The 12,198-nt window shown below is 36.4% G+C and overlaps 1 protein-coding gene across 4 annotated transcripts in view; it reads right to left on the bottom strand.

The window, feature by feature from the left end:
• Positions 1–12,198, bottom strand: part of DNAH17 (dynein axonemal heavy chain 17) — a 233,706-nt gene that overhangs the window by 60,222 nt on the left and 161,286 nt on the right. For all 4 annotated transcript variants that reach the window (XM_003340283.4, XM_056817399.1, XM_056817398.1 and 1 more), the window contains 4 exons: positions 10,931–11,092; positions 7,495–7,659; positions 7,155–7,346; positions 1,022–1,288 (listed from right to left, as the gene is read on the bottom strand). In XM_003340283.4, the coding sequence (XP_003340331.2) occupies positions 1,022–1,288; positions 7,155–7,346; positions 7,495–7,659; positions 10,931–11,092 (786 nt within the window). The remainder of the gene's footprint in view (positions 1–1,021; positions 1,289–7,154; positions 7,347–7,494; positions 7,660–10,930; positions 11,093–12,198) is intronic.

The raw sequence follows: 12,198 nt of genomic DNA, 5'->3' as shown, positions 1-12,198 counted from the left end.
ACATCTTAAACTCACTTTGTCCAAAACTGAACTGGTCTTTCCCCTCAAAGCCTTCCCTTTTCTTTTCTTTGTTTCCTCATTATTATTAAGGGTACAACCTTCTACTCAACCCCCTAGGATCACAATCTAGGTATATCAAAAGCCTGACTTCTCACTTTTTTTCCTGACCCCCTGGCTTATCCAATCTGTGGTCAATGTCTATTTTACCTTGGGGATATTTCTTGAATACACCCCCCCCCCCAACACTACTATCATTCGATGTTAAACACCCATCACCCTCTTGCTCAGCAAGAACTTGCTGGTTGGCTTCTATGCCACAAGTTTCTCCTGACTTCAATGCCCCATTTATTCTCAGCTGTCAAAACTGATCTTCCTAAAGTGCAGATCTCATTGTGTAACCTGAAAAGAGACTTAGTAAACTCTGGTAGATTCCTATCACATCTCCAGGATCCAATATAAAATTCTCTGTTTGGTGTTCAAATCCCTTCATAACTTGCTCCCCACCTTTCCAGTCTTTTTATTTTTTAATTCTTCTTTCCAGTCTGCTTCCATGTTACCCTCACATACTCTGTAACCTAGAGCAGCTAGATGGTGCAGCAGATAGAGTGCCAGACCTGGATTCAGTAAGACTCATATTCATAAGTTCAAATGTGGCCTTAGGCGCTTACCTAGATCAGACACTTAGCCCTGGGCAAGCCTTAGCCCTGGGCAAGTCACATAGCTGTTTGCTTTAGTTGCTTCATCAGTAAAATGAGTCAGAGAAGGAAAGTTATCATTGCTAAGAAAACAACACAGAGTTGGACACAACTGAAATGATTAAATAACAACAAAATAATAAAAATTCTTTATTCCAATTGAGTCATGTATGAGGAAATCAACTCTCCTCTACCACTATAGATAATTTAAATTAGTTAAGAAATAAGACACTAATCTACCCACTGAACAAATGTGTTAAAACTGGAAAGCAACATGTCATCAATTCCAACTCTCAATGGACAAGCAGAATTCAAAGAATTCCTACCTTGAGTTGTTTTCTCACTTTATCAATAAAAAACTTCCAACAATTTTCCCGTGTATCTGGAATACCAAGACCTTTTACTTGTGGTCTCATAGAAGAGATGATATTCTCCACTTCATCATCCTGAAAGAGCCCTGGAATCTCTCCTGATGCCAGCAAGTCATTGATCAACACCAGGAATTGCTCTTCAGCCACTTGGGAGTCAGTCATTAGGAATACTGTGGGCAAATTCTTCACTGCAGATTTTAGGTACTGAGCAGCTAGATCCATCTAGAGCAAATGTGAGTAAATAGGCAATTGGATTGTGACTTTCCCACAGAAAAATATCTATTATTTCATTATAGCTGAATTTTTCTTCTCCAGAGAGTCTTCAGTGTGAGAGTAGACATATATAGCTCTACTCTGGCAAACCAGATGGAGATGACCATTAGGTCTCTCACACATTGTTAATCTATAAAATAGGTATGATAGCTCCCTGTTACTATAATCTCTACTGATATATGCTTTTAGCAGCTGAAATTCACCATATTCTAAACTAAATTTATTATTATTACTATTATTCACTACAACAATGACAATTACAATTACTACCAATTGGCATTTATAGATTGCTTTAAAATTTGCAAAGTGTTTTACAAATGGTATATCATTTGAATCTTACAATATTTCTATGAATAAATGAATAAAGTGAAATGAAATGGAAAAATTAAAAAAAATCTTATTTATTGAAGGCTTTCTTTGTGCAAAGCACTGGCTGTACAAAAAGGAAAACAGAAATAGTCCCTGCTCTCAAGGTGCTCACGTTGGGGAGAAAACACACATGAGATGTGTTGGAGAGGCCCAGGAGTCCTATGAGTTGTGAAGATTAAATTTAACTCCTGATTGTGAAAATGAAATTAATTAACTCTTCTCTGATTGTGAAGATTAAATTAACTCCCGTACCCATTTTTAGATTTAATCACCAAAAGTGTAAACACCCTACTTAAAGTTGAGTGGGAAGATCTGCCCATTTTTAGATATAATTACCAAAGGTGTAAACACCCCATTCACACTTGAGTGGGGGAGGTCTGTGACCCCACGTGTGCAATAGTGAGTGACAAATCAGAATTAAATTGACTACTCCTGCAGTCCTAAAGCAAAGCTTCACTGTGATTGGTAAATGTAAAATTAGGGGAAGGCACAGGAAGTGATGCAAAAGAAAGTGTCTTTTAAAGGGAGTTACAACTTCCTGAGTGTGGTTTTTACTTACTATTTTAAATGTAATCTAGTCCAACCTTTTTATATAATTAACCTTTTTTTTCCCTTACAGGGTATATCAACAGGTTAGATGACAGATGCTTGGGGTTTAGAGGTTGGAATGGAAGGAAAGATGCTCAAGCCTGGTAGTCCTCCATCTTACTAGAATGATGTTTCCTTACTTATCCAAGGGGTACCAACAGCCATATATACTCTTCAAAGGGCCTAGACCTGCCACTATTGGGAACAGAGAGGTGGGCTTGAGAGACCAAGCAAAGAGGGAATCTAAGTTCCTTGCCACAGGAATAAGGATTAGAGATAGGGAGAGTGAATGCCCAGTCAGGAGTGAGGAAAGGAAGGGAGTAGAAGAAAGGAAAGAAAGGGAGTAGAAGAAAGGTCCTTGTTAATGGGTTTTCCTGCCCAGCTCTACCATGAAGTGTTGGGGAGAGGGGAAGGAAATAGGGTCAGGCACCTCTGCTAGGGTCAGGCACCTCTGCTAGCAATATTTCTCTCTCCTTCCTCAGCCCCCTGGCTGCCCCAGTGTGAATATAGGTACTCAATTTTATAAGTCTAGAAAGTTCAGTGGGCTCAGAGAGGTTATAGGATCACAGGATAATATCTCTAGGGGTAGAATGAAGTGACTTGTTCATGGTCACAATTAAGTGTCAGAGGTGGGATGTAGATCTAGGTCTTTCTGATTCTGAATCTACTAGCTTCTCCCCTGAAACATGTTCCTACTCCAACTTCTCCATTTCTATTAATGCTTCCAACATCTTCCTGGTCCCTTTTTATTCCTTTTTCTCATCACCAGACATCCTCCTATCAGTTGCCAACTTCAATTGTTTGTATATCTGCAATATTTCTTGCATTTTTTATTCTTTCTCTCTACTTACACTCCTCCCACTATTTTCTTCTCAGCTATAATAATCTCCTAATATATTTTCCTTGTTTCATTAGTCGATCCTTTTTCTAGACCATCTTTAAAAATTTAACTTAACTTACATTTATTAAATATTTTCTGTGTTTAAGCACAGTGTAAAGGGCTGGAGATTCAAAGAAAAAAAAAGGTACTATGACAGGTACATAAGTATCTACAAAGTAATTCCAAAAGGGAGAAAAACTAAAAAAACTGGCAAACTTTCTAACGTGCCACTACTCAAAAAATATTCAGTGGCCATCCCAACCCCCAAGATATATTAAAATAAAGTGTACACTTCTGACTATAATATTCAAGGTCCTCCATAATCTGACTCCAATTTACCTGTTCAGCCTTATCTTCTACTTCTCCCCTTTTCAGGTATTCTACCTGCTAGCCAAACAAAGATTCTCCCACCCTAATTTTTGGTGTGGCAGAAATGTGCTGTTTCTGGAGAAGAGCAATGAGGCTGCTAGTTTCTACACATTTCTGAAGATGTATTTGTATCTCTGCTTTCCTGCCCATATGTGGCCCTAAAAATTCCTTTTTCCTTAGCAGCTCCATTCAAAGGATTCATAAATTGTCAGTTGGGCACTGGCAGGTGAACTAGAAGAGCCTCTTAAAAAGGTGAAAGGTTTTCTACTGCTTGAGGCTTAGCAGAAATAGGTAATGACTCAGATGTGTTTTTTTTTCAATAAAATGTTTTTTATTTTTATGGAATTGAAAATTTTAATTTAATTAATTAATTTAGAATATTTTTCCATGGTTACATTATTCATGTTCTTCCCCCCCTCCCCCCCACCTCCTCATGTCCCTCACCCCAGTAGCCAATGCACAATTTCACTGGGTTTTACTTGTGTCATTGATCAAGACCTATTTTCAGATTATTGATAATTGCACTAGGGTGATCATTTAAAGTCTACATCCCCACCCATATCCCCATCAACCCATGTGATCAAGCAATTGTTATTCTTCTGTGTTTCTACTCCAATAGTTCTTCCTCTGGATGTGAATGGCGTTCTTTCTCATAAGTCCCTCAGAATTGTCCTGGATTATTGCATCGCTGTTAGTAGAGGATTCCATTACATTCGACTGTACCACAGTGTATAATAAAAATATATAAATATTTTTATATATAATATATTATATATAAATAATAATATAATATATACAATATATTTTTATATATATAAAAATATATATATAATAAAAATATATAAAGTCTCTGTGTATAATGTTCTCCTAGTTCTGCTCCTTTCACTCTGCATCAATTCCTGGAGGTCATTCCAGTACACATGGAATTCTTCCAGTTCATTATTCCTTTCAGCACAATAGTATTCCATCACCAACAGATACCATAATTTGTTTAGCCATTCCCCAATTGAAGGGCATCTCCTCATTTTCCAAATTTTTGCCACTACAAAGAGCACTGTTATAAATATTTTTGTACAAGTCTTTCCTCCTATGAGCTATTTGGGGTACAAATCCAGCAGTGCTATGGCTGGATCAAAGGACAGACAGTCTTTTAAAGCTTTTTGGGCATAGTTCCAAATTGCCATCCAGAATGTTTGGATCAATTCACAACTACACCAGCAATGCCCAATTTTGCCACATGTCCTCTAACATTACTTTCCTTTGCTGTCATGTTAGCCAATCTGCTAGGTGTGAGGTGGTATCTCAGAGTTGTTTTGATTTGCATTTCTCTAATTATAAGAGATTTAGAACAGTTTTTCATGTGCTTATTGATAGTTTTGATTTCTTTATCTGAAAATTGCCTATTCACGTCCCTTGCCCACTTATCAATTGCAGAATGGCTTGATTTTTTGTACAATTGATTTAACTCTTTACAAATTTGAGTAATTAGACCTTTGTTAGAGTTTTTTGTTATGAAGATTTTCCCCCCAATTTGTTGCTTCCCTCCTAATTTTGGTTGCATTGGTTTTGTTTGTACAAAAACTTTTAAAATTTAATGTAGTCAGAATTATTTATTTTACATTTTGTAATTTTTTTCTAACTCTTGCTTGGTCTTGAAATCTTTCCTTTCCCAAAGGTCTGACAAGTACACTATTTCTGTGTTCATCTAATTTACTTATAGTTTCCTTCTTTATAATCAAGTCATTTACCCTTTCTGAATTTATCTTGGTGCAGGGTGTGAGATGTTTTGTCTGCCTCATTGATTTTTCAAGGAGAGGCAGTGTAGTGTTTTACTTTTTTCTTTTCTTTCTTTAAAAAAAAAAACTTTTACCTTTTGTCTTAGAATTGATTCTTAGGCAGAAGAAAAGTAAGCGCTAGACAATTGGAGTTAAGTGATTTGCCCAGAGTCACACAACTGGGAAGTGTTTGAGGTCAGACATTTGAATCCAAGTCCTCTCGACTCCAAATCTGGCTTTCTATCCTTTGCTACCTAGCTGCCTTGTAGTTTTGTTTTGTTTTGTTTTTCACAATATAGCCATATGATCTTTTAATTCTTAAATAGCAAAATTCTTAAATAGCAAAGTGAATGGTGTCTTATAGTACATTATATATAGTACATTATAGTACACATGCCCATTGCATATTAAATTTTAACTGGCTAAACTAAGTCTAATTTAAGTGTGTGTGTATGTATGTGTGTGTATGTGTGTGCATGTGTGTGTGTATGTTTTCATGAAAAAGCCAATTGCTATCTAGGATTCCAATCTTATGGTTGGATGCATAATAAATACTAACTGGGAATGGTGGTTATTTTTTTAAATTTTAATTGAGGCAGAGATTTATTTTATAAAGACCCATAAATATATGGTTGTTTGCAAGTGAAATCATACAAATCATTATCTATCCAAATGAAAAAGGGTTAAGTGTTGGGAATGCCAAAATAAAAGAGAGGGTCTGAAAATTTTTTTGGAGAATATGATAGAGGAAATAACCATTTCTGAGGACAAGGGCAATATTGGATTTACTTTGGTATATTTTATATTTACTTATCAGACTCCATGTTGTATCCACTTCCCATACCCTTCTCAAATAATTGATTTCCTTGAGGGCAGGGATTTTTTGTTGTTTTTTGTTTTGTTTTGTTTTGTCTTTCTAACTCTGGTGCCTAGGACAGTGACTTGCACGTAGTTGGCACTTAATAAAGGCTTGTTGAGGTTAAATTGAATTAATTTGTTAGTTGATTGTCCCAAATTAATGGACTAATTGCAACATTTTCTATTTAGATTTGGCTATATAGATATAGACCCTAGTTATAATGTTTTCAATTTCTTCTCTTTCAGAAATCTCTGGATGAAGTCTACATAAGTGACTTTCAGATTTGCTATTCTTTTGTGTTTCTATACTTTAAATAAAATCCAAGGGGCAGCTGGGTAGCTCAGTGGATTGAGAGCCCGGCCTAGAGATGGGAGGTCCTAGGTTCAAATCTGATCTCAGACACTTCCCAGATGTGTGACCCTGGGCAAGTCACTTGACCCCCATTGCCTAGCCCTTACCATTCTTCTGCCTTGGTGCCAATACACAGTATTGACTCCAAGACGGAAAGTAAGGGTTTTATTAAAAAAAAAAAAAGTCCAACCCTTCTCTTCTCTTAGAATGAATACTGTATATCATTCTAAGGCAGAAATGCAGAAAGGGGTAGGCAACCGGGATTGTGTTTTGACCAGGGTCACACAGTGTCTGTACTTTTTTGAGCAAAGGTATAAGGCAAAGGGCATGGGACATGGAATGATAAACCCCAGGTGGAGTCCTAGTTTGGACACTCATCATCTGTTTGACCTTGTGCAATTTACTTAATCGTTCATCCTTGGTTTTATCAGTTGTAAGATGAGAATTCTATCTGTTCTCTTGTCCCACCTGGTCATTAAGGGGAAAGTTCTCAGTCAACATTAAAACTCTATCCCTATATATGAGTTGTTATTATTCATTATTTTTCTCATCTTGCTTTGTGAAAGTTAGATTCTCCTTAAAATTAAACCTCAAAGAGTAGTTTAACAACAAATCGTTTTTTACCTTCAGATCTGGGATTGCATATCCTTTCTTCAGAGTAATCTGAAATACATCCAGACCACTAATATATGCAGCCAAGCGGGACAGACTTTGCTTCCCACTGCCTCCTACTCCCACCAGCAAGGCATTCCCTCGGGGAGACTCCAAGATGCGATTAATTTTACAAATATGAGATACAGCATCTTCAAATAGCACCTAAGGAGACCAGAAATATTTAATAATATAATTATTCATCTCCATAAATTGTCCTATGTCAAAATAAAAACAAAGAACTACATTGCAAATTATGAAGCAAAAAAAATTTCCAAATAATGGCTTATGTTTCCCACCAAGCCCAACTCACCAAATTCATGACTGCATTAACTTCATTGTAGCTATCTAAAGCATCCACTAGTAGCTTATTCAGACTAGCCAAATTGGTTATGGGGAAATATTTAGGGTCTCCAATTCCTTGGGCAAAGTGGCAAAACATATTTGGTTTGGCAAACATAACATTGTCACCAAGTTCCTGTAGGAATGGAAAGAGAATGTTATATAATATTCATAGTAACTCATTATCAGTCTCATGTAATAGGACTGCTTCCACAAAGAATTAAAAATCCTCATAATGCCTAGCCACAGGCAGAATAAATGGTTAATTACGCAGTGGACTTATCTTATCCTGTCCATATTGGTGATGAGCTTTTAGTATAACAGGAAACTATAAAAGTAAAGAAAGTCAACAGCACACCAACAGATATTGCTCAAAATGGTTTTCTGACATCAAACTTAAATTGACTTTTTTTGCTACTTTTATTCTTTGGGTTCAGTAGGAATTCTTTGAATTCAGGCACAGAATAAAATTTTTCACTTTGTCTTTGTATCACTAGGCCCTAATACAATGCCACAAATTAATAAATATTTCTACTGGATTAGAGGATTTTCCATCTTGATTATGGGACAGAATTTATAAGAATATTCATTTAGTGGTTGCTAATCCTGGATTTGCTAGATTGTTAGCTCTGTGATCTTGGGGGGGAAACTACTTAACAACTCTGAACATCATTTTCTGTAAACTGGGATTATACATATATGTCCTGTCCATTTCAAGGCTTGCTGTAAGTAATAAACAAGATTACTATTTTGAAAGCACTTAAGTTCTCTTTTTGGTTTGTTTGTTAGAAAACCCTTTACCTTCTGTCTTCGAATTGGTACTTTGTATCAGTTCCAAGGCAGAAGAATGATAAGGGCAAGGCAATGAGGTTAAGAGACTCTCTAGGTCCTCCCAACTCCAGGCTTGGCTCTCTACCACTGAGCCACCTATCTGTCCTTCACTTTGTGAGTTCTAAAGAGAAATATAAATAGTAGGAATAATACATAAGTAATATTGAAAATAATAATTCTACTCTGATGCTCATTGGGACATTGAGGGCTATGCCAGCAGAGTACAAATTTTGGCAGGTCCTACCTAACTGGAAAATCTGAGTTCATGTCCAGGGACAAATTATATAGCTCTTATCTAAAGAGCAACCTAGTTCAAAAAAGTTCATTAGTAGGTTGGCTTCAGGGTAATGACATTTTTGTACACTGCAACACTAAAAGACCAAGTTATAGAGAAATTGTGATTGCACAGATTTTTTGAGTTGGAAGAGACCATCAGAGCCATGTAGTTCAACTGATACCCCAAAATGAATCTCAACCATAATATATCCAATGAGTGGTCATCCAGCCTTTGTAGAAAGATGGCCAACAAGGGGGGGAAACATACTTTCTCTCAAGGTTAGACGTCCCAGTTTGGGATTGCTCAAAATTGTTTTCTGACATCAAACTTAAATTGGCTTTTTTGCTATTTCTATTCTTTGCTCATAGTTCTACTCTCAGGCAACACACATTTATTCAGCACTTACTATATGCCAGGGAACATGCTAAGAACAAACAAATTTAATCATGCCTCCATATGATAGCCCTTTAAAGACTTGAAGACATTTGTCATGTCCTCCCTGAGATTCCTCTTCTCTAGGCTAACCATCCTTAATTCCTTCAAGTGATCATGGCTTAGAAAGGAATACAGTACTTTACATGAGATTTGAAAAGGGGCTATTGCCTCCCTTTTTCTATAAATTGTTATGTAAACTAATTCCTATAAATTTTGTCACTCTTAATGAAATCCATGTATGATCAGATATATGTCATATATTAGAGACAGAATTTGAACCCATATAGAATCTTTTTCTTTTTGTTCTGCTGTGAGAATATGGAAATAATATTTTTTGGGGGGTGTTTGGAATTTTAAAAATTCAAACCCCAATTTTTGTTCATTAAAGGTGAACAGGGTTAAGTGATTTGCCATAGATCATGCATCTAGGAAGTGTCAGAGGCTAGATTTGAACTCACAAAGATGAATCCTCCTGACTCCCAAACCCAGCACTCTATCCACTATACCATCTATCTGTCTTTGTATCAGCATTTTTAGGAGCTACTTCACACAGCTGATTCAAATTGAATTTGCTTTACATTAAAATCCCCAAATATTTTTCAGAACCACTGACACCTAATCATACCAACTCCATTTTTATCTGTGAAGTTCTTTGTGTGTGTGTGTGTGTGTGTGTGTGTGTGTGTGTGTGTTCAAATGAAAGAAAGACTTCATAGTTAAGCCATATGCATTCTTATTAGATTTAGGAGTAGCAAGATGGTTCAGGGGACAGAGTGCTGGGCCAGGAGGGTTTAAGTTCAAATCCAGCCTCAGACACTTACTGTGTGACCCTGGAGCTAGTCACTTAACCTGTTTGCTTCAAAATCCTCAACTGTAAAATTAGTTGAAGGAAATGGCAAACCATTCCATATACACATTCTGCTTCTTTGCAAAACACAAACAAAAAAAACCCAGTAGGGTCATGGAGACTCAGACATAACTGAAACCCTAAACAATAACAAAATCCCTCCCAGCTTTCTGCATCTCCAAATTTAACAGATATGCCATCTATACTATTATACAGATCACTAATAAAAATATTTAAACTGCACAGGATCAAGCAAAGATTCCTTGTCTATGCGCTATTGTGGCACTCATGCCACAATGACTCTAGCTATCCAACTGGTTCTGAATTCATCTCTTTGTATTTTATCTAATTTATCTTTTCTACAAGAATACGATGACATGCTTTATTCAAAAGTTTTGCCAAAATATGAATAACCCATAACCACAGCATCCCTTTCATCTGCTGGTTTGGCATTTTTGCCAAAAAAGGAAATGACAGTAGTCCGGTATGTCATGCTAATTCTCTTATAATTATCCTTGCCTTTTCTACATGTTTAACAAGCATTTCTTTAATGATCCATTCTAGAATATTTGCAAGAATGGAAGACAATCTTTGCAGACTCCATTCTTTTCCTTTTTTTGAAAATTGGGATTTCTCTAATCTTGTGGTACCTCTCCCATTTTCCATGATGTCTGACAGTGGGCTCAACAATCATGTCTGCTAGTTTTTTTTCAGTAAACAAAGTACTCGCTGTACTCTATTGTACTTCAAATGTAGTTCATGTGGGTTAGAAGATTTAGAATTCTTTAAGGATCATTAAGTGCTTTCTTAATATCTCCTTATTTTGGGGGGGCACCCAGAGAAACTTTTCATTTATATCCCAGCTCATTTCCCAAAGTCATTAACTAGCATCCTCTAAGACTTTTCTGAATATGGTCAAACTGCAATGAGATCCATAACCACCAGTCCACTTAGAAACCACCTGGGTCTTATGTAGCTACACTGGACTGAGGAGTAGAAACCAGTACTATGACATACCTCAAAGAATTTCTTGCACATAGTCACAGTGAGTTTATATAATAAGACTTTGTCTTTATCTTCAATGAGTTTATCCCCATATACACGTTCAGCTTCATGTAGCCATAGACGTACAAGGTCAAGAGGGCTTTTGAGGATTTCAAGTGTAGAAAACAACAGTCCCTGCCCAAACAAAAATGAGTCATTGTAGGATTCTTGGCCTTGGCAGAGAAGTAAATTAAGATACACAGTTCAACTAGTATAAGGATAAAGCTGGGAGAGTCCTCAGATACTATCTAGTTCAAACATCTAATTTTACATAAATAGGCTCAGGGAGGTGATTTTTTTTTGCATCATCAGACAGATGTTATATATTTAGAGACAGAATTTGAACCTATATAGAATCTTCTTTTGTTCTGCTTTGAGTATGGAAATAATCTTTTTGGAGGCTGTTTGGAATAAAAAAAAATTCAAAAAAGATTTATTTTACATTTCCTTCGTTCTTAGTCTCTAAAAACCAATATTAAGGAGGCAGCTAGGTAGGTCAGTGGATTGAGAGTCAGGCCCAGAGATGGGAGGTCCTGGATTCAGAATAATCTGGCCTTGGACATTTCCTAGCTGTGTGACCCTGGGCAAGGCACTTAACCCCCAATGCCTAGCCCTTGCCACTCTTCTGCCCTAATGGAACCTATACCTAATATTGATTCCAAGATTCTAAGGTAAGGGCTATTAAAAAAAATAATCCAATACTAAGATAAAACTGTAGTTAATAACTGAATTGCCAGTCTGTGTTTGTATTTTATTTGTGCAAAGGCAGATGAGAGGCATAAAAGAGAGAGAATTAGGAGATTTTATACTGTAATAAATATGTATTTGCAGAAATAAGACAGAAGAGAGTTTATTTATGTATAACATATAACATCTCTCTAAATACATATATGTGCATATGTATATATTATCTATCCTTAGATTTATAGGTGATAAATATGTATACAGATATACACATATAAATTGGCCAGTCTTTCAGAGGCTAGTTTTATATAAGTAAGTCCTGGATGAGTTTGCTATGAATAGTTCAGTTTGAGGGATATTTTGTAAACTGGAAACTGCCTGTGGTGGAGACCCCTGAAGGAAGGGATGAAGAAATTTCCCTCTCTTCTCTACCACTCTCCATAACAGTGAACGATACAGTTTTGAAGGGAAGTTCCAGGACAAGTAGAAGTCACTATGTGCAGTAAAAAGCAGAGATTCATATTATAGGTTGACATAGAGAGATAGTCACCCAAGGG

The sequence above is a fragment of the Monodelphis domestica genome, chromosome 2 (genome assembly GCF_027887165.1).
Source record: "Monodelphis domestica isolate mMonDom1 chromosome 2, mMonDom1.pri, whole genome shotgun sequence".
Taxonomy (NCBI): Eukaryota; Metazoa; Chordata; class Mammalia; order Didelphimorphia; family Didelphidae; genus Monodelphis; species Monodelphis domestica.
This window is presented reverse-complemented; position numbering and strand designations above follow the sequence as displayed.